At 45.9% G+C, this 23,771-nt stretch overlaps 1 protein-coding gene across 1 annotated transcript; it reads left to right on the forward strand.

Moving 5' to 3' along the window:
- The first annotated feature begins 10,420 nt into the window (after window positions 1–10,420).
- Window positions 10,421–11,533, forward strand: LOC119282057 (noroxomaritidine/norcraugsodine reductase-like). Its single transcript, XM_037562412.1, has 2 exons — window positions 10,421–10,526; window positions 10,625–11,533. Exons 1-2 carry the CDS (start codon window positions 10,441–10,443, stop codon window positions 11,361–11,363), a joined length of 825 nt encoding a protein of 274 aa, XP_037418309.1. The 5' UTR covers window positions 10,421–10,440; the 3' UTR covers window positions 11,364–11,533.
- The last annotated feature ends 12,238 nt before the right edge of the window (window positions 11,534–23,771 follow it).

Below are 23,771 nucleotides of genomic sequence, written 5' to 3' on the forward strand. Positions count from 1 at the left end.
GCGACGGTTCCACACTTCCTATCAGACATGTTGGGCACACTTCTTTTCCTTCTGCTTCTACGCCTTTATCTTTGTCTAACATACTTGTGTCTCCTCATCTTATTAAGAATCTTATCTCCATTCGTTATTTCACTCGTGAAAATCCTGTCACTGTTGAATTTGACAAGTTTGGTTTTAGTGTCAAGGACGCTCGAACCAGGATGGTACTTCACCAATGTGACAGCCCCATGAGCTCTATCCGGTGCATTCGCCCTCATCCACCACCACTGCACCGGTCTCTCTCTCTCTCCGCTGGAGTTGATCTCTGGCACGCTCGCTTGGGTCACCCCAACCCCATCACACTTCGCCATATTCTTAGGAGTTTCAGTTTCACTTGCAATAAGATCGAGGATCACACTTGTCATGCATGTCGAGTCGGCAAACACGTTCGCCTGTCCTTTAATAATTCCACCACCATTACTTCTTTTCCTTTTCAGTTGATTCATAGCGATGTGTGGACCTCTCCAGCTCCTAGTAACTCGGGCTATTTATATTATCTTGTCATTCTTGATCATTATTCTCATTATGTGTGGACTTTTCCTTTGCGCAGAAAGTCGGATGCACTCTCTACCTTGACGGCTTTTTACTCCTATGTCCGCATCCAGTTTGGGTGTCCCATCCTTGCGCTTCAGACGGACAATGGAAAAGAGTTCGACAACCTCGCTTTTCGCACTTTTTAGCGCATCACGACACCGTTTTCCACCTCACATGCCCGTACACCTCACAAAAGAACGGTCGAGCCGAACGCGTCCTTCGCACTCTGAATGACTGCATTCGCACGCTCCTGTTTCATGCCAACGTGCCTCCTCATTTCTGGCCGGACGCACTCGCCACTGCATCACTTCTTCTTAACCTTAGACCCTGCCACCCACGGTGGAACTATGCACCTCACCATCTTCTCTTTGGTATGCCCCCATCTTATGACTACTTGCGTATTTTTGGGTGCCTTTGCTATCCCAGCACCGCCGACACTGCTTCTCATAAGCTTGCACCTCGATCCGTCGCTTGCATCTTCATCGGCTACCCCTCTAACTCTAAGGGATATCGGTGCTATGATCCTGTTTCCCACCGTGTGTTCACCTCCTGGCACGTTTACTTTGATGAGCATGTGTTTCCATTTCAGCAGGTACCCCCGGCAGTTCCTCCCGCCACCGATGACGCGGGCTCCTCGATGCCTCTCCCAGGGCCCTCACGCGCCTCTCTTGGCCCGCCCCTGGCTTTGAGGCGCGCCCCCGCATGCGGCGCCTCCTACAGCCGCGGCGCTGGCGCCCCCGACGTTGGCGCCTGCGGCCCTCGCGGCCCCTTCGGTGCCCGTGGCCCCTCCGGCGCCACCGGTGCCCGCGGCGCCCTCGGCGCCCGTGGACCGCCCCCGCCATCCCGCGGCGCCCTCGGCGCCACTGGCGCTCCCGGCCTCCTCGGCGCCCCCAGCCTCCTCGGCGCCCCCGGCCTCCTCTGACGCCCCCGGCACCCTCGGCACCTGCGGCCCCCCGGCACCTGTGGCCGGTCCGGCCACCCGCGCTCGTACGGGCGTTTTTCGCCTGAGCTCGCGCTATGCCTCGGATGACTACGTCCATGCGGCGTCCACCTCTGAGCTGTCGCTGTTACCGTCCTCCGTTCGAGCCACTCTTCGTGACTCGCTCTGGATGGCTGCGATGCAAGAGGAGTTTGACGCCTTGTTGCGCAACCGGACGTGGTAGCTTGTTCCCCGTCCCCGGCACGCCAACGTGATTACCGGGAAGTGGGTCTTTAAACACAAGGTCCGTCCTGATGGTACGCTTGATCGCTACAAAGCGCGCTGGGTCGTTCGTGGCTTCCGACAGCGTGCTGGCATTTAGTTCACCGACACCTTCACTCCGGTCGTCAAGCCCGGCATGATATGCATGGTTCTCCACCTTGCGGTCTCCCGTGCTTGGCCGGTGCACCAGATGGACGTCTCCAACGCCTTCCTCCATGGTCACCTTGAGGAGCGGGTCTTCTGCTAGCAGCCCACCGGGTTTGTTGACCCGGCACTTCCAAACCACGTGTGCCTGCTTTCGCGGTCATTGTATGGACTTAAGCAGGCCCCGCGCGCTTGGTACCAGCGCATCGCGGCGTTTCTCCATCAGCTCGGGTTCCGCTCTACCCGCTCGGACGCCTCGCTCTTTGTCTACCATCAGGGCTCTGACACGGCCTACTTGCTGCTCTATGTCGACGACATCATCCTGACGGCATGTACTACTGGTCTCCTTAGCCAGCTCACGGCTCGTCTTCGCGCTGAGTTCGCCATCAAGGATTTGGGTCCTTTTCACTACTTCCTCGGTGTCGAGGTGGTGCATCGTCCGGATGGCTTCTTCCTTCATCAGCGGAAGTACGCTCACGAGCTCCTGGAGCGTGCTGGCATGCTTAACTGCAAGACCGCTGCTATGCCTGTTGATACGAAGGCCAAGCTTTCTTCCATGGATGGTTCTCCTGCTTCGGATGCTGCTTTCTATTGGTCTATCGTTGGTGCTCTCCAGTACCTCACTCTGACTCGACCGGAGATCCAGTATGCCGTGCAGCAGGTGTGTCTTCATATGCATGCTCCTCGAGACATTCACTGGGCTGCCGTCAAGCGGATTCTCCGCTATATCTATGGCACTATGGATCTTGGCATCACGCTTCATGCCTCCGCGGACACCGCTCTCACCGTCTACTCCGATGCAGACTGGGCGGGCTGCCCTGACACTCGTCGCTCCACTTCGGGCTATTGTGTCTACCTTGGACCATCACTTATCTCGTGGTCGTCCAAGCGGCAGCCTACGGTCTCTCGTTCCAGTGCTGAGGCTGAGTATCATGCGGTGGCCAACGTCGTCGCTGAGTGTTCGTGGCTTCGCTAGCTGCTTCAAGAGCTCTCTTGTCCTGTTGACCGTGCCACTGTGGTCTACTGCGACAACGTCTCGGCGGTCTACCTCTCTGCTAACCCGGTGCATCATCAACGGACCAAGCATATTGAGTTGGATATTCATTTTGTTCGGGAACAGGTGGCCCTTGGCTATATTCTTGTTTTACACGTCCCTACTTCTCAACAATTTGCCGATATCATGACCAAGGGCTTGCCTACGACGTCATTTGAGGAGTTCCGGTCCAGGGAGTCAAGTAAACCTCTCTATATAAAGAGAGGAGATGTATCAATCTAATCAAGCAAGAATTAAGAAGTAAATCCCTTCCCTCTTGCCTGGCCGTGGGCAAAAGGCCCCCGGCCGGCCCTCACGTGCCCTCCTTCTAGCAACGCCATAACACACGGCAGCCACGGTGGCGCGGGGGCGGCGATGGGCGCTGGAGGCGCGGTGGGAGCCGGCGCCGGCCACTGCAGCCACTGCGGGGCGGCTGCGGGTGGCCGCGGCAGCTGCAGCTAGGGCTGCAGCGTCCCAGCGAACGCCGCGGAGGCCCCTGGATGCGGTGAGTACCACGGGAAGGCCGGTGGCCCGATGGCGGCGGTCGGCGGCGGCCCGTAGGAGCTGGCCAGGTACAACTAGATTCCTTGGACGGCTGTGACGAGGTCATTGAGGACCCCGGTAATCTCCTCCGGGGAGTAGGCGGCGGCCGGTGGTGCGGTGGAGGGCGCCGGCATCTGGGCGGTGGCGGCACCGGAGAATGCGACCAGCGGCGCGGACGGGGAGGGCAACGACGCGGTGTAGATGGCCAGCGACGCGGTGGTGACGGTCGGCGGTGGAAGCGACGGGGCGGGCGGCGGCGAAGACATGATCGGAACTGAGCTACCTGATACCAACTTGTTATGCCGTTGCTAGAAGGAGGGCACGAGATGGCCGGCCGGGGGCCTTTTGCCCACGGCCAGGCAAGAGGAAAAGGATTTCCTTCTTAATTCTTGCTTGATTAGATTGATACATGTCCTCTCTTTATATAGAGAAGTTTACTTGACTCCCAAGCAAGGCTTACTTGACCCCTAAGCAAGCGATCCTTATCTCTAATTAACCCTGAGACTAATGGGCTCAGTTCCGATCATGTCTTCGCCGCCGCCCACCCCGTCGCTTCCGCTGCCGACCGTCACCACCGCGCCGATGGCCATCTACACCGCGCCGCTGCCCTCCCCATCCACGCCGCTGGTCGCATCCTTTGGCGCCGCCATCGCACCACCGGCCGCCGCCTACACCCCGGAGGAGATCACCGGGGTCCTCAACGACCTCGTCATAGCCGTCCAGGGGATCCGGCTGTAGCTGGCCAGCCCCTACGGGCCGTCGCCACCCCTGGCCAATATTGAGGCAGCCACCGCACCAGACGGCCTTCGCCCCGCTCGCCGGGCCACAGCAGCAGCCGCTGCAGTTGCCATCCATCGCCACCACCGCCCGGCCCTGGCTGCAGTGGCAGCCTCCGCTCCTGGCGGCCTTCGCCACGCCCGGCGCTCCACCGCAGCAGCCGTTGTCGCTGCCCGGTGCGCCACCGCAGCAGCCGCTGCAGCTGCAGCTGCCACCGTCGGTCAGCTCCGGCCCCGCATCGACCGCGCCGGCGGGAGTCCCGATCCACCAAGTCTAGTCCCCGCCGCCCCCGTCACCGCTTCCGTCTTGGATCGCTACCTGCCACGTGTCGGCGGCGGTGAGGCTGCACGCTGCTGCGCGCGGCCTCCTAGCGCGTCGGCGTGTGCGGGAGATGCGTGGTCTGCAGCTGCCGCTCCTCTAAGTTGCCCTTTGCTGCGCAAAGGACCTCGATCTCATCCACGGTGTTGGGGATCTTGGGTATGCTGTTTCCCCCACTGGCGGTGGGCATGCTGTTTTCCCCGCGGGCAGCGACCTCAAAGTCTGCGACATCGGCGGTTGGGGGGGCGCACCCCTCCTCGTCATTCTCCATCGCAAGCCCTCCACTCTTTCCTGTGCGGTGCAGACCAACAGTCGTCCGGCAGGGAGAAGGCATGGTGTCACCGACAGTAGCGCCCGCGTAGCACCACTGCATTCCGCCACCGGCTGCCGCGAGGGCGCCTCTGCTGGTCGCTCTTGCGACCACTTTCAGGTGGCCATACACATGCACTCCTTTGGTGTACGTGGTGTCCATGGGATCCAGGTGGCTGTACGCGTGCACGTCCGACGTGCGGATGGTGTCTACTTTTTGTTAAGGGGTCCAAAATAAAGCGTCCCAGTCCATTTCAGGTTGAGAATAATAAAACAAGCCGAGATGTAAAAGGCTTATTTTTAGGTGTTAGGTTTGTTTTGCGTCGAGTCATGGTTATAAGTTGGTTAGGCTGCAGCTCGAGGACAAGCTGCATATCCAGGTGGGGTGTAGTGTTAGAGTATGTAATGGGCCTAATGGGCCCATTAGTCTTCGGGTTAATTAGAGATAAGGGTCGCTTGTTTAGGGGTCAAGTAAGCCTTGCTTGGGAGTCAAGTAAACCTCTCTATACAAAGAGAGGACATGTATCAATCTAATCAAGCAAGAATTAAGAAGGAAATCTCTTCCCTCTTGCCTGGCCGTGGGCAAAAGGCCCCCGACCGGCCCTCTCGTGCCCTCCTTCTAGCAACGCCATAACAAATGCAAGGTGCATTTTGTCAAATTTTTCATCCGTTCACCGTTGAAAAGAATTTTTATCTATCCGAAGCGATACTAAAATTTTATGTGTTTGTCTGCTAGAAAAAAGAATTTTTGTACGTCGGCCACGCGCTATGGCCTAGCCAAGCCAGCCCATTTATTTTTCTGCCCACGCAAACAGGAAAAAAATCTATTTTCCGCACTGGGCGCCAAATAGTCAAGTTTCGCACAGGACAACGAATATTGGGCTGGCCCATTTTTCTTTGTTTCTATTTTTTCAATCTATTTTTATTCTTATTTTCCTATCTCTTTTTCCTCTTTCATGTTTATTTTTATTTTAGTTTATTTCATAAACTAAAAGTTCTAAAAAACATTCAGAATTAAAAACCAATTTTTGGAAAATGTTCAGGATTCCAAAATTTAGTTGCTATTCTAAAAAATATCAGAACTTGAAAAAGTTTCTAATTTTTTGAAAAAATATATTATTTTCAATATTGTTTACGATATCTAACTCCGCCTATGTTGTCTCAACATAGCCGATCCCAAACCCGGGTAAAGGAGGAGGTTTATGATAGGCTTGGCGAGGCAATGTAAAAACTCAACCGCTCTTATGGAGATGAAACCCAAAAAATCTTTGTTGGGGCGTAACCCTCTCAGGGACGCGCCACATCGGAACCCGGGTGTGGTGGCAAATGGGCAAGGGCCGGGCCGTCACCCCCTTGGTGGCGCGCCTGAACCCAGGTGTGGTGGCAAAAGACTTACGAGGAGACATCAGAACTAAGCCAAGTCAGCTGGCCCTTGACAAACAAGTTTGGAGCATCTGTAGCTGCAGATCGTGGAGTTATCAGTGTTGTAGATCTGGACCTTGAATCCGAGGTTCGACAGCTTGAAGATGAGAAGGTCATCGGGGACAATCTTGTGCTTTCGGTAAACCTTAAGCTGCACCCAGTACATGCACCACTTGGTCGCCGAGAGCTTGATGACGCATGGAAGCCCGACTTTGATCCACCCCTTCATCACTGGCGGGAAGGGCTTGGGGATGATGAGCATGGCTATGTCTTTAGCATCCTTGGTAGGTGCGTACAACCTCAATGGCATCGGTTCTGCTAACTCATGCCCAAGCATTGGCCTACGACCAAGCTTGGGTAGAGACTTCATCATCTTTGGCCCGCTTAAGCACTTGTTTACCGGGATGATGTCCTCGACGTCCTCCGCACTAGCAACAACATGGACCCATGATCGGCTTGATCCCACTTTGTCTTTATCACCTTGTCAGTTTAAAAGACCAAAATGAGTAACATTGTCGCAGTCCACAACAACGACATTAATCATAGCAAGGACCATTGTCAGGCCTAGAGGAAGCTCCATCTACTCCCTTCATTTCAGAATATAAGGTGTATTGGTTTTTGTGCAAGTCAGCCATTTGAATGTTTGACCAAGAATATAGAATACATAACATCATCTGTAATACCCAATAAATAAATACGAAACTAATTTTTGTGATGGATCAAATGATATAAATTTTGTATAGTGAATATTCATATATTTTTCTGAAAAAAGGGTCAAACATGCACTCATTTGACTTTTGGAAAAACAAATACACCTCATATAAAGGAACAGAGGGAATATTAATTTAGACTACATGGCCCTTTAATCTGCGCAATTACCTTCAAACCTTCAGCGAGACTTCTCCGGCGACTCGCCTAAGGCGATAAATTGTCGATGCGCCTACCTGCCGCCTAAGCCTGATCTCCTCGTCAGCGCAACAAGCCGGCCCAAAAGGTGTCTCTTCCAAGCACCAGTTTTGGGAACCTTTTAGAAGGCTCCTTCCTTTGTTGGGGTTGGTTATTTTGGTTCTTGCGTTTCACTAGTTTCGTTCGGTTTCTGTCAGTTTTTTCCCTTTTCCCCCTTTTGTTTTTCATTTTTATCAACTTTGTTCCAAATTTCATGATTTAAAAAAAATACAAAGAAAATTCATATTTGAAAAAAAAATCAAATTTTGTGAAATTTTTTTAAATCCATGAGATTTTTTTTCAAATTCAGGTTTTTTCCCCAAATTTTGTGAACAAATTTCAAATTCGTGAACAGTTTTTCAATTTTGTGAACTTTTTCAAAAAATTGTTAACTGTTTTCAGACTCATAATCTTTTTTGAGTTCATGATTTTTTTAATTCATATTTTTTATTTACTGATATTTTTCATATGAATTGACTTTTTTGAGTTTAAGAGTTGTTTTCCAATCGGGGTGCGTTAGGTGTCAAGCGGCGGATCTTTAAAGATCCAAAGATCCACCACCTCGACAACCGTTAGATTTTGCCACATCTAGCAACCTTCCTAACTATTGCAACAAAGTTTGTGTTGTGGAACCCTTTGCAACAGAGCTCATGTTGCAGAAAGATTTGCAATATAAATTGTGTTACATTTCATCTTCGCCCTTTTCCAACATAGACGATGTCGCGGAATTATTATTTTTGCAATGAAATATGTCACTGAAGCTGCACGGCCGGCCACCGTTGTTTGTCGTAGATGTTTTGCAGCAAGCGTCTTGTTGCAAACCTTCTTCCCATCAGAAGGTTTGTTGAAAAACTATCTTGTGTGGATAAGTATGGGCTGAGACGTGCATGGGCCACAACCAGGTGTCATTCATGGAAACAACAGACAAAACTTGTGAAATCGTCCGGATGAAGGGAATCATTTCCCTTTTCTCTAATCCTAGAGAGGGTGTTGGTAGCTTCTTATCACTAGTTTTTTTTTTTGCCTCACCACCCACCACCCCCCTCCCACTGGATTTTTCTCCCTCCCATTGAAAAACCAAATCACATTAAATTAAAGAGATCTTGTTACGTTCTTGCTTTGGTAGGTGTTGATTTAATTCAATCACGTAAATAATAGGTAATTAAGAATTCAGAGATCGCACCATATATGTGAGATCACCTTCGCAAAAGACAGACATAAGTTTTTTCTCAATAACCTTTCAAAACAAAATCAGATATTCCTCAATAAGAAATCACTAATCCCACACACTATACCATTTATTACTATCATTATCTCTACTATTAATTTACAACCACAACTAAATAACATTTTTTTTCTTATCTTACCCAATCACATATATTTTCTTATCTTACCAAACCACATATATCTCAATTATTAAAGGGGGGTAATTCATAGGCCGCATCCACGTGCCCCTGCGGAGGGACGCTGTGCGAGACACCATGGAGGACGTTGTGGCTGGACCTGACGCCGGTGCGATGCTCAAGTATGCCAGGGTGTGGAGCACGGTGTTGAGGACGGCCGTGGCAGCAGGCGGGTCGTCGGACCGCCACGTACATGCGTTTGTGGACACGGTCATATTTTATTTCTTGTCAGTCATTCAGAGAGCCATACAGGCTACATTCTCAAATCAAGTGTGTCCATTCAAATGTCAAAAAATTCGTTAAGGAAATGTGCCCTACAATACTCGGTAGGCCTTCCATAAATGAATCCACTACAAAAGCATCATTATCCAACAAGGTTCAATCGAACAATACAAGATGCGCGTCAAATGTGTAATATCTCTTACATAGTCGTCGTTCGTAGCAGCCATTCATGCAAAAATAATTTAGAAATCAAACGCTGAATCAATTTCAAAATCAAACCATTAACACAATTAATTAGTTGGACAGTTAATTACATTTTCAATTAATTAGGTCCACTTAAATAGGATACTTTTTGTACCGAATCAATTTGGAAACCGAGTCATTAATGCAATCAATTAATCGGATAGACAGTTAATTATGCATACAGATAATTAAAATAGGGATTTTCCCAATTTGGCAGATAATTAATTGATTTGGTTGGCAGTTAAGTAGGCATGCAGAGAACTAGGTAGGTCGCGCCGAATCATTTTGAAAGCACTCGTGGACAAGGACGGTCAACTGGCTCTGACATGGCCAAGAATCGTTTGCCAATATGGACACAACCACCACGCGCGCGCGACATTAGCAATCAAGGGGTCACCAAGATGGATGACGACCGTGCTCTATAGGATATACACGCGCTGATGGTTGCCGAAACGTTTGCGGACGAGCAGTGGTGAATCCAGAACAAAATTGGAGGGTGGGCTCAAAGTTAACGGAGAAAAAAAACAAAACGTTCCTTTGAAGAAAAACAACACCATCTCGTAATTCTTTTGTCCGAATGAGCTGAGAATTTCCCATGATACTACTCCAGGCATCTAGTACTGACTGTAATTGTTTTTGGATTTTTTAAAAATATTATATTTTGAGCCAAATTTGAATCGGTATAGCTAAAAAAACTGTTTATGCTCGTACATTTTTCTCTTCATTTCTGTAAATCTGCAAATAATTTGCATAGGTACCGTATAGGACACTAAATTAATTAACATAACATGAACTAGCAAGTAGCAACCACAAATGTACATAGATTGTTGATTCAAATTACCCAGCCGTCCAGCCATGAGCACTACCGGCAGCCACGCCTCAACAGCTCAACGCCTTGACTCCTTCAGCCGCTCCGTGAACCTAGAAGAGTAGTATTAGAAAAAAAAATCATTTTTTGAAGGGTAGGCTAGAGCCCTGTGAATCCCACCTACTGGACTTGCCACTGCGGACGAGGACAACACGAGGCGAGCGGGAGTCGAAATCCAGGGCCGAAAACATGGTAACGTGACATGATGCGTGACATGAGCCGGCCGGCCGGCCACCGCCTGCGCGAGTAATGCTTCGTGCGCATCGTCGAAAACAAGGAATCGCCGAGGAAGCATCTGCGGTTCTGCACTCCCGCCAGCTGCTGCCCAGTCGTCACAGTGGGCAGCAGAGCTTCCAAGGAAGATATAAGTTGCAAGGGCCAAGTCCAACCTGCCAAATCGTTCACTAGCTAGTTCCAAGAACACACCGATCGACCGGCGATGGCAGCAGCAGCAGCAAGCAGAGAGGAGCGGTGGAGGCTCGCCGGCAAGACGGCCCTCGTCACCGGCGGAACCAAAGGAATCGGGTACGCCCCCTGCATGCATCTTTCTTTCATGCCGCTAGTTTTGTGACTGAACACACACGCTGACACACTCGCTCACTTGCGTACCATGCATGGCGCAGGCGCGCGATCGTGGAGGAGCTCGCGGGGTTCGGCGTCCGGGTGCACACATGCGCCCGGAGCGACGCCGACGTGCAGGAGCGGCTGCGCGGGTGGGCCGCCGACGCCGACGCGGGGCGCCTGAGCGGGCTCGTCACGGCCTCCGCCTGCGACGTGTCCGTGCGCGGCGACCGGGAGGCGCTCATGGCCACGGCCCGCGCCGAGCTGGGGGGCAAGCTGGACATCCTCGTGAACAACGCCGGGCAGACCTTCTTCATGCCGGCCACGGAGAGCACGGCGGAGGACTACGCCCGCCTCATGGCCACCAACCTCGAGTCGTGCTTCCACCTCGCGCAGCTCGCGCACCCGCTCCTCGTCGCCGCGGGGGGCGGCAGCGTGGTGAACATCTCCTCCGTGGCCGCGGCCATCGCGTACCCGGTGCTGTCGGTGTACTCGGCGACCAAGGCGGCCATGAACCAGCTCAGCCGCAACCTCGCCGTCGAGTGGGCGAGCGACGGCATCCGCGTGAACTGCGTCGCGCCGGGGGGCATCCGGAGCGACATCCTCCAGAGCAGCGGCATCGAGGTTGACATGGAGGTGTTGCGGACGATGGGGCAGAAGGAGAACGAGCGCGTCGTGCTGGGCCGCATGGGCGAGCCGGAGGAGGTCGCGTCGCTCGTCACGTTCCTGTGCATGCCGGCCGCGTCCTACGTCACCGGGCAGGTCATCTACGTCGACGGCGGTCGCACCATAGCGGCCTAGGCCTCGCTTGCTGCTTGCTTGCTAGCTACGCTAGCTGCCACGCCTCCATTAAACTGTTCTTTATGCTACTAAGCATCTTCGTTTCGAGTTCAAAGAAGACGACGAAAAGGCTTCTTTGTTCCATCTTGGACGAACGCTTGAGACATTTTGTTCCATCATGCGAACCGAACTATGCGTGCGTTTTCATTGTTATAAATGATTCACTCGAACCGAATGTGTAGAACTTTGTTTTTCAAGCTGCGTGTTAAATATTTGCGGTACGAAGCAGGATGTACCGATGTATCAACATTGTTACTCCCTCCGTTTCATAATGTAGTTTCTTGTTTTTTTTAAACTTGGATTTTCAAAAAGGAGAGCGATATTTGGCAACGGGTTGCCCGATAGCAAATCTGCCTCCCGCTTACCAGGCCGACCAGGAAACAGCCTTGATCGCCCTCCCACTGACCAGCATCTCGATCGTCCCTCTTACCAGGCCGGCCAGAAGCCCACTTACCAGGCCGGTCAGAAGCCCAGTTACCAGGCAGACCACCAGCCCACTTACCAGGCCGATCACACGCTCCCCACCACCCGCACGACCCTTCCCACCACCCACCCGCCCCTCCCCCTACCCCTCCTCCAGATCTGGATCAAACGGGAGAATCAACAGAAATTACCAGGCAAACATCTCAAGAAATTACCAGGCTGATCAACGTATAAGGCCGATCTCTCACACGCTCCCCACCACCCGCACGACCCTTCCCATCACCCACCCACCCTTCCCCTACCCCTCATCCAGATCTGGATCAAACGGGAGAATCAACAGAAATTACCAGGCAAACATCTCAAGAAATTACCAGGCAAACGGGAGGATCAAGAGAGCAGACAAACAGAAATTACGAGGCAAAATCACCAGGCAAACATCTCCAGAGAATCAACAAAAACATCAACTCAAACCTGGTAAGAATCAAGACTCATCTCTAGATAATTCTGCTTAATAATTACATAGTAAAATTATCATGCACTTTAGCTGACTACTATCATTTGATAAAGAAAAGGGGTGTCTTTTACTATCATGTACTGTAATTGTCCTGTTTAGTGTTCTTCCCAATCAACCCTGCGATTCTTGCCTTCAAACAACTGTGTAAATAGTAAACAGAACAATGAGTTTAAAAATAAGAGTCAACACATGTAAATGTATGCTAACATGAAACGTAAAAACAATGAAGCAGGAGTAGATAAATGGATACTAGTAGAGGAGAAAATGTAGATGCTGCAGGAGGAGGGAGAATGCATGAAGAGGACAGTGCAGCGCGCACACCAAGCAACAATTGTGCAAGCATCACGGAAACAGGTAAAATTACCAGCATTTGTGTTTACATATAGTCATGGAATGAAAAACACAAGGACTTCACTATTGAATTGGGTTTGAAAATTACCAGCATTAGGGGACACATATTACCAGGTTCAATAATATACAAATTTACCAGGGTTATTTTTAGACAGAAAAAGAATACTTTACTATTGAAGTGGGGTTGAAAATTACCAGCATTGGGGCACACATATTACCAGGTTCAAGACTATACAAATTACCAGGGTTATTTTTAGTCAGAAAAGAATACTTTACTATTGAAGTGGGTTTGAAAATTACCATGATGGAGAACTGTTATTTATCGTGAAATATTACACTAATCTACCGGGCCAAAATGCAGGAGCTCGGGCAATGAGCGCAAACAACAACTTGCCCAGTGCTGGAACAAATGCACATAGTGCTGGAACAAATGCAAGCACAGGAGCTGGGAGCCTTGGAGAGTAGACAATAAGCGAACCAGCAACTCCAGAATCTGCTGGGATCGACGCTGATATGGAAGGCAGCAACATGGAGGCATATTCCACACCTAAGCCACCTTTACAAGGGACAAAATTTGACACACTGAAGAGCGCACGTGACCACTACAGCATCTATGCGCGCAGGACTGGCTTTGCAATTAGGCAGCAATTCAAGAAAGAGAGGGTGGATGGAACTATAAGCAGGGTGCTCATAGTTTGTACAAAATATGGCAAACGACGCAAGGACAGGGATGAGCTGCAAGATGTGGAAAACCCAGCCAGCATTGTGAAGAAGAGGAAAAAAAGAAAGTTGTTAGGACTGAATGTCAAGCACACATGTACCTAACCCACGATGATGCATGGTGGACTGTTGCCCGTTTCGAGGACAACCACAATCACCCCCTGATCAAAAAACCGTCCCTAACAAAATTCTTATCATCACATCGGTACATTCCGAAGGAGGAGCAGGACTTCTTGAGGGTTCTGCACGGATGCAACATTGAGACTGCGAGGCAGATGCAGCTGATGTCATGGTTCTACGGAAGCGCTCAAGACGTACCTTACACGACACAAGACATTGCTAATCAACGAGCTAAATTCCGCTTAGAGCACCGCCACAAGGACGTTGGGAGCACAATTGCGTACTTCCAAGAGATGAGGGCCAAAGACTCATATTTCTACTGGAGAATCAAACTTGATGATGAGGACAGGGTTGAAAACTTGTTCTGGATAGATGGTGCATCACGCAGGGCATATGCAAAGTATAATGACTGTTTGTCGTTCGACACAACATACATGACAAACATGTACAAGATGTCGTGTGCACCATTCATTGGAATTAATAACCATGGTCAATCCATCCAGTTTGGGTGTGGCTTCGTTCGAAATGAACTAAAGGAGAACTTTGTGTGGCTCTTTAACACATTCCTCCATGCAATGGGTGGTGTTGCCCCAAAAAACATCATCACAGACCAGGACTTTGCAATGAGGAGTGCGATCGACGAGGTCTTCTTGAACATTATACACAGAAATTGCCGCTGGCATATAATGAAGAAGGCACAGGAAAAACTTGGAAAGCTTATGGCTGATGATAAACCAGTAAACAAAGCATTCAAAGACTGTGTCGACAACAGCTTGACTGGTACATACCTACTCTATTGACCCATTTTAATTACCATTTGTTGACTAAGAGAAGTTACCAGCATATTTGTACTTTAATTATCATTGATTGTGTCTGATGTTATTATTGTCCAATGCAAAAAAAGATATGGGGAATTGTCCCATGAAGTTACCATATGAAAACTAAGAAAAGTTACCAGCATACTTGTACTTTAATTACCATCGATTGTGTCTGATGTTATAATTGTCCCATGCAAAAATAAATAAATATGGGAAATTGGTTCCATGAAGTTACCATATGAAAATTAAGGAAAGTTACCAGCATACTTGTACTTTAATTACCATTGATTGTGTCTGATGTTATAATTGTCCCATGCAAAAAAAAGATATGGGAAATTGGTTCCATGAAATTACCATATGGAAACTAGGGAAAGTTACCAACATACTTCTACTTTAATTATCATTGATTGTGTCTGATGTTATAATTATCTCATGTTTTGTGTGTCACAGAGGAAGAGTTTGAAAACAAATGGTGGGCAATGATGGATGTATATGGCCGGACCGACAACGAACATTTTCACTGGCTGTGGGAAAACAGGAAATGTTGGGCCCCGGTGTACTACATGAAGCATTTTTTCCGTTCTTGCAGACAACTGCAAGGAGCGAGGGATTCAATGCTGTGCTCAAGAAGTACGTGAACCCCAACAACTCATTGATTGAATTCGCAACACAATACACTGCAATACAGGAGAAAGTAATGGTGGCTCTGGCGAAAGAGCAAGTGGACACAATTTACAAAGAGGCAGACATGTATTCATTGAACCCAGTCGAGTTGCAGATGCGAGGGATATACACACAAAATCTGTTCTCCAAGTTCCAGGTAGAGATGAAGCTAAAGACTGCTTACGGATGCGACACTTTGCAAGATGGAACATTCAGGATGTGGTCGCTCCGAGGCATACTACCAAAATATGGGGATAGAGACTACCATGTGCAAGCAAACAAGGATGAAGGGGTATACTCATGCACTTGCTGCAAGTTTGATCGCGATGGGCTGTTGTGCGCACACATACTATGAGTATTGAAACAGATTGGAGTCTACGAGATACCAAGGAGGTATATCCTAGATAGGTGGACATGGGACCCAGAGGAGGATCTTGTTGAGCCTGATTACCAACAGCCAACAGTTAAGAAGGGTATGACAGAGGAAGGAAAAAATATCATGAGATATACATCTATTCTGAATGATTTCAAGGAACAAGCAAAAGACGCTTGCACTACTGATGAAGGGATGGCATTGGCAAGGAAACACGTTGATGCTTTCAGAGATGACATGGATGTGCTAAAAAAGAGGCAGCTAAAGAAAGCAAGAAAGGAAAAAGATGAGGGAAAGGAAGCACAAATGATTTCTTCACCACCATGGACTAGGGCCACTGAAGGGGACCCAGTAGCGCATCAAGGAAGCATTCCTGTCATGCATGTGTCTGGCAATATTTTTCAGTTCCAGGGCTCACATACAGAGGGATCCCAATCATCAAACACAAGAGTGATACTAGACCCACCAAAGTCTACTACGAAAGGGCGTCCAAAAGAGAAAAGATTTCAGCACCCATTTGACATTGCAAAACCAAAAAAAGAGAGGAAATGTAGAGTATGCGGGTCAACAAAACATGATAAACGCAAATGTACCTCACCCATCCCGCACTGAGAAACTTGAAGTGCAAAAACTTAGATGGGCATTGAAGTGCAACTTATCGATTTTACTTATCAATTTTACCCATTTTATTGTGTAAACGATGTCGTGACGCCATGTAATGAAAAGTTATCAGCACTGAAACAGGAAAGTTATCATCCAAAATGTAATGGGGATTTTCAGAAAAGAGAATGAGATTAGTTATCGTTCTTTGTTTGTGAGCAAAATGTTACGACGCCGTGAAAAAGAAAGTTATCATAACCTGATAAAGGATGTTATCAGCTCTGACTAACATAAGTTATCACCAAAATTGTATAGAAAAAAATATAGTAATCAGCCCAAAAAATGTATAAAACTATCATCGTTACATAAATTCAAACTTATATTGGTGCAAATTCCTCACCTCAATTACTCCTTGTTGAACAAGTGATAGCGCCATTGCGTGCATTTGTTAAGAGGATGGTCCAGCCACATGCTTGTCAATATTTTCCTCAGCGCCGGGATCTGCTTCTGAGTTATTGCCGGGATATTTTTACCATCCCAGAACTCCAAGATCTTGAACGCGAAGAAACCGCAATCAGTACTGTAAGGAAAAAACAAAAAAATGTGTTAAAAGCAAACTAAGATATGCAAAAAGGTGAACGAACTTTAAAAATGCTACACTACTAAGTTACCAGGTATTTAGATGGGAAAAGATGATGGAGTACTAGCCAAAAAAACTAACCCATTATTCTGTTTGAAGACATCGATGTACACAAGATCATAGCCTTGAATCTGCTTACTCGAGTCCTTGTATGCAATCAACCAGGCTTTTTTAATACCATTCATAAGCTTTGTCGCATGTGTGATGAGCGAAGGGCTATCTTGTGTACGAAGGGAATCAAGAACTTCAAATCGTTTTGCCTTAAGATTAAGGCACAAGACATACCAATGCCCGTCCTTTGGTAGAGGTCCCAACTTTTGCAGTGTTGGAAACAGAAGCTGTTACAAAAATGTGAACACATGAAAACAAGAAGTTACCAATGCATTTACAGTTAAAAAAGCAAGTTATCAGAGTACAGACAACATATGTTACCAGTAGGCATACACGAAAGTTACCAACGGATAGTAAATTCTTTAGTGGTACAATGTGTGACAGAACCAAATTAACAGCATAATAAAATTGCCTATTATACCAATTAAAAAACAGCTTGTAGGATTTAAAAAGCAGAAAAGTATGTAGTTTACATCAACAAATGTACCTGATTTTGGTGACTAAGTATGTAGTTTACATCACGACGAAAATGTTTGATTAGGAACTTGCTCGTGAAATCACATATGAGAAGATATACTGACAGCAACCATGGAAAGATGATCTTCCCTGGGGGTACAGAATCAGATAGAGTTCGGATGTGGAGTTCTGCAATGTTATTCGAAACTTGTCCACCTTCTATTACACTATTAGCAAGCTCCTCCAATGTGACCCACCGCCCATCGATGTTAATAACCCTAATACTGGAAAACAAACAAAGAAAAAATAGTATATAAGCCAATGTTTTGCCAATGCGAGGTGAAAATAATATAGAAAAGGAAAATAGTAAATGTCATTACTGTTTTATCCTGGAGTCAACTGAATCAGTGGTGTGCTTGATAACTTCTGCGTAAATAACCTCTTCGAGTGCAGATGCTGTGAGGCCACAATATGGAGGCAGAAGGAACTGCGATGGATGGCTTACCCTCACTTTCCGAATGTACGATTTAGGAGTCACACTGGCTGAATTATTACCATTGGGATGTTGAATAATTGGTGTAACAAATTCAGGGCTGATGGGGTGGTCTAGAAGAAAAGTGAAGGGAGTTATCCGAGTTTGGATTGGTGACAAAAAATAGTATGGGGAAACAAAAAAGAAAAGAACTTATTAGAGTTTAGAACAGTAAATTATCAACATGAAACATAATGATGTTATCAAGGTTAGCAGTAAGAAATATTTGTTAAAAAAAATCTTCCTATCACTACCTTTTACAGAAGCGTTATTTTCTTTTGCTATAGCAGTGGCACGTTCGACTTCTTCAACCCACATAATTATATCGTCGTCTTCAACATCTGCATCATAAACTCGAACTCGACGATCTTCAAAAAGTTGCAATCAGGTCAGTTTGAGAAGTCAATTATATGGAAAAACAACTAAAGAAAAAAGGTGATAGATATTAAAGAATGATGATATAATTACTGTAGAGAGAAAAAGGGAAGAAAATGAGGGGGGTCAGGATAGTTAAAGGGGCAGCATGAATGTATTAAAAATGGTCTGTTGTGTGCGTGTAGGGAAAGGGGGGGGGGGTATTTCCAGTAACAATAAAAGAAAAAGAGGGTTGAAGTTATCAGCATGGTGGTAGCAGAAGTTATCAGGGTGTGATAATAAAATGTTACCAGCGCAACATTCACAAAGGTTATCATGGTGAAAATTACCATACGATAAAAATGAAAAGCTGCAAACAAGGTACAATATCTTTCATGTAGAGCACTATAATTATCAGTTAAAAGTAGAGCGCGGTAAGTACAAGTCAGATGTTAGTAAAAGTTACCAGGGATAAATAAATAAAAGGGTTGAAATTACCAGCATGGTGCTAGCAGAAGTTATCAGGAGAGATCAGAAAAATGTAACCGTTTAAGTAACTAGTTAGCGAAAAAATGAAAACATGTAGGTATCTTGTTAAAACAAAACGAAAAATACCAGCGCCACATTCGCAAAAAGGTTATCAGATCAGTTAAAAAGTTACCGTACGATAGAGCGATATAATTATCAGATACAAGTAGAGAGCGCAATAATTATCAGTCAGATGTTAGTAAAAGTTACCAGGGTTAATGAACAATAATAATCACATATAATACATCCAAATGAGCATAAAAAAAGAGAGCGAATGTGAAACGAAAACAAGTAGTTCATTTCATAGCACACACGCAAAAGCACAACTCATTACATGTGAGAGGGGGGGGGGTTGTCCATAAAAAGGATAAAAACAGCATAAATATACACACAAGGATCAAACTAAAAGCATAAACAGGGTCTTCGAAAAGCAGACATCCATCCCATCAATCTTTTGTGATAAAGCGAAGACACGTATATGCCTTCACTTACCAAGGTCGACAGGCTCAGAGCATGAAACCAGCTTGGAGTCAACAGGATTATCTCCTGCATTTGCCGCCATCTCATCAATTGGGGATGCTGCTGCTCGGTCTTGGGGAGCATTGTTAACGGTTGGGTCAACTACTGGTACATGAGTTGTCGAAACAACAGCTGGGGGCGGTGTTGGTACTGCAGCTGGGACTACGACTGTCGTATTAATATCTGGTCCGGGCGGTGTGGGGCCAAAATCTATGCCAAGAGAGCAAGATGGTGGGGTGAAATCCCAGTAGGGCCTCTCAGCAACAACATCTTCTACATCTTCATTAATGCTGAATTCTTGGGCGGCAGCGACTCGGTCATCCCCAACTTGAGCTTCAACAAACAATGCATCTTCAGTTTCAACTGGTTCTGCCACATTGGATTGGGCAGATTCAATTGGAGCTTGAACAACACAAGGTATTTTAACAAGATCTTGGACATCTTCAGCTACACCAACGCTCATTGGAGGAGCAATTCCTTGATCTTGATCAGCAGAAGTTTCAGCTACGGCAGCGCTCACTGGATGAGCAATTACTTGAGGTTGATCAGCAGAAGTTTCAGCAGAAGTTTCAGCTTCAGTGCCAATAACAACATTGGCAATCTCTTCTACCACTTGAGTAATAATGGCTACTTCCGCGAGCTCATCCACAGCTCCAAAACAAGCATCTGGTAAATTCCTCACAAGGGCATCATCTTGCACAACAGCAATTGGAGAACTGACCACGGGCGAGTCTTTGAAATCATCTTTCGCATCCTTGGAAGCAACACGAGGAGAAGATATAGTTGCAGCTGCAACTTTAGAAGACTTTGAAACCTTTCTCACAGTAACCTTGGTCTTCTGACTACACACAAGAAAAGAAAACATTACCAGCTTAAAAAAACATTAGTTAACAGCTTATATTGACATTAGTTACCAGGTTATATTTGTATTGTACAACAGCAAAAATAACATTAGTTACCAGCTTAAATTGACATTAGTTACCAGCTTATATTGACATCAGTTAACAGCTTATATTGACATTAGTTATCAGGTTATATTTGTATTGTACAACAGCAAAAATAACATTAGTTACCAGCTTATATTGACAAGTTACCAGCTAATAAAACTTTAGTTACCATATTGTATTCACATTGTCTGTAAAAGTTACCAAACAAATTTATCATGCTAAAAATAAAAGTAAACTTATAACAGATTTGACTGTAAAAACTAACAGCACTTTGCATACAGTTTACAATGCCACGCGTAAAAAAAGTTAAATTATCGGTGTACATTCACCTAATTTACCAAAGAAAAATAAAAAATAGAAAAAATAATTTAGATTTCATATAGTGAGAAAAAATAGCATTCATAATTACCTGCGTGACGTGTCAGACGAGTCAACATCTGCCGGAGATAGGGTAAGATTACTAGGTACAACCTCAGACGTGACACCCACACTAGTAGACCGCGATTGCTGAAGGTCGGCAACACTAATAAGTGGAGCATTGGAACCCCTGAAAATTTATTATTTGAAAAGGATATATTGCACGTGAGAAAATTGTTACCATAGACAAATAACAAATGCTTACCAGCGTATAATCACTAAAATTATCATGCAAAACAGGGTTAAAACTACATACTGTTCAGATAAAGAACTAAAGTTATCACCGTGATATTATTACTATTCATTTTAGACAAGAACACATGCTTATTAAGGAATAAACAATTTACACACAGAGTTACTTCTAATTTTCAGAAGGTAGGTGCTGGCAGAAGTTATAACACAAAAGAGTAACAACAACTAAATATGAACAAAAATGCAATATAAAAAATGAAATAAAAAGAACTCAACTACTAGATGATAAGAAACTCACTTTTTAGGATGTTGCTTCTTCCGCGTAGGATAGGCAATTACTGAGTTAGTGCCCTTATCAGGGCATACAATGGCAAGCTCTTTGATGACGATTGCCTTGATAGAACAATGTGTATCATCCAACGACGGCTGGTCAGAAACAGTTGTACCAGTGGCCATCGGTGGAGAAGGGAGGCGTAATTTCTTGCGACGCCTGACATATTGCTTATCCAAGTTACGGACAAGAGAAGAACCGCACCTCTTCACGGAAGCATCAACAGCAGCCTCGTTTTGAGTATCCGTCATATGTGGCTGGTTATGCAATCCATCACTAGATACATCACCAGAACGTGAAGTGAGCATAATCTGAGACTCGAGAGGTTGATCAGTTCCTGCAGTAGTAGTTCCATCAATTCCAGCTGACCTTACAGACACTGTGGCAGTTGCGAACATAGTTGCATCCACATCTGGATTCGCTGTGCCACTACCTGAAGCAACATGGGCACTCGGTCCAGCACTACCCCCACTACCTGAAGCCTCATGGGTGTTCGGTCCACCTGAAGAATGATGGTAATGAACGTGAAAATCTAGATCTTCATCAGAGTGACCATCACCGCCACCATCATCAACCTCATGATCAGAATCTGAACCTTCAACAGTTTGCTTGCCAGAATCTTTTACTTCACGTGAACGGGATGCAAGACGGGTGCTCGCAGTCTTCCCAGCAGTATTCCCGGCGGCAGAAGATAAACCCTTGAGTTGGCTCTCTAACACACGGGACATCCATGAGCTGTCTTCACAATCCAAGGACATGAACTCATTAACAAGACCACCGATGAGGCCAACCATGCTAGACGAAAAGCGGCCCACAATAGCAGAAGCTTTAGCAAGTTTCTGATAGAAAAAACAAGAATGAAAAAACAAAATAAATAGGGTTGTGAGAAACATTGATTACCATACAAAAAATTACTAAAAATACCACACAAAAATAAGTTCGAAACAAAGTTAATCCAAAGTGAGAATCCAAACTAGGAAAAATAGTTATCATCCTAAAAACAGTAAAAGTTACCAGGTATTTATAATAGTTTTTACCAGGAAATGGAAAAAGAAAAATAATCAAACACACAAAAAAGGGTAAATAACCTGTTCAGAACAGTTTTGGGGTGCATGAACACGCATGAATTTATCTAGACCTTGCAAGCCACCAAATAAGCAATAGTCTTGGCCATATTGGGGCTTAAGCTGAAATAAATATGATAAAACAAGTAAAAATCGTTATAAAACTGATGTCAATACATAGAAGGTAAGAAAAATGATAAATGGGAAATTACCGGTAATTTCCCATAAGAAAGCTTGTCCTTCTGGACATCCATCCGGAGAACTTTCGATGCCAACTCATTCGTCCATACATTAATTGCAAAAGGACCATTAGGCAAGATGATACCAAGGCCAGTTAAGTCAATAGCATCTATATACAGAAGCTGGAAAAACAGAAAAGGTCATTACAAATCTACCTGTTTGGCGGAAAAAGATATACAATCCAAAAATCATGGGAACAAAAAACAAGAATAAGGGGACTAACATTGTAGAATAGGAGGCAGCCTGTCGTAGGCTTTCCTTTTGAAAGAGCTTTGTGAAGCTGATCCGCAATAAATTTGCACCAGTTGAGGTTTTTTACATTGCCAATATTTTGCTGTGAAAAAAGAAAGAAAACACATGAAACAATAGAGGAATGTATGCACACAAGTTAGCAGGGGACATAAGTAGACACTTACAACACTGTTAAAACATTATATCACCAAGTACATAAGCACACAAATACCACATTATTGAGAAGAACCTCATTGCAAGGCATAAATAAGTTATCAGGTGCATTACTATATGAGTACCACACTTTCATGAAAAAGTTATCAGGTGCATTGCTATATGATTTTCACACTTTCATAAAAAGATATCAGCTGCATTGCTGTATAATTACAACACTGTCAAAAAAAGGTTATCAGGTGAACTACTACATAATTACCACACTTCAGATCATAAAAAAAAACAAAGGGACAGAAATTACCACACTACAAAAAGCTGGGAGAGTTATCAAGTGCATATGTGCATAAATCATCAGACCGAGAAGCAAAGAAGTTACCAGGTAAAAATACAAAAAATAAAAGAGATAAATAGTATGGACTAGAAAGATAGCCAGATGTGCTTACCAACACAGGATACCATCTGGTGCTGATCTTGTTGGAAGTCGTCGGCGCCATCACAGTGCTGGTAGCAAGCACAAGCCACAAGCGCTTGAAATTGTCATCATGCTGGTTAGTGCTCAAGATAAGGTTTAATACATCTACAGTTTTAGGAGCATGTCCAAGATCACCAAAAAGATCTCCCGCAAGTTCAAGTTGTGCATCTGTAGGAACCTTGAAATCCACCGCAATATCACCTCGTGGCACACCCATTATACGATGCACAGACTCTTCACTGACCGGTAACCTCCCGTGACCAGGTACAACAACCTCACGAGAATCAGGGTCGTATAGACCAGCAAGCCATTGAGAAAGCCGATTGAACAGATTATCACACTTGATATTCCGCAAACTAGTGAAATCCATGTCATCAATCGTGGACATCCTCTCATCAGACATATCCTTACAGGCAGTCACAAGAGCACTAGGAGAAGCCCTGTTCCGATCTGCGGGAGGCTTCTGCTTCTTTAAGGGGTACGCCTCCTCAAAGTCATCATCTAATTTGCGCTTCCTTGGCATTGTGACCTGACACACAAGAATACCAAAGAGAAAAAAAGTGACCATAAAGAATGCAG

Source organism: Triticum dicoccoides, chromosome 3B (genome assembly GCF_002162155.2).
Source record: "Triticum dicoccoides isolate Atlit2015 ecotype Zavitan chromosome 3B, WEW_v2.0, whole genome shotgun sequence".
Lineage (NCBI taxonomy): Eukaryota > Viridiplantae > Streptophyta > Magnoliopsida > Poales > Poaceae > Triticum > Triticum dicoccoides.

Bases quoted from the DNA above. Each gene is read 5' to 3' on its own strand.
- LOC119282057 (XM_037562412.1), top strand. From the start codon at position 10,441: ATGGCAGCAGCAGCAGCAAGCAGAGAGGAGCGGTGGAGGCTCGCCGGC. The intron at 10,527-10,624 runs GTACGCCCCCTG...TGCATGGCGCAG, and splicing joins GGCGGAACCAAAGGAATCGG to GCGCGCGATCGTGGAGGAGC.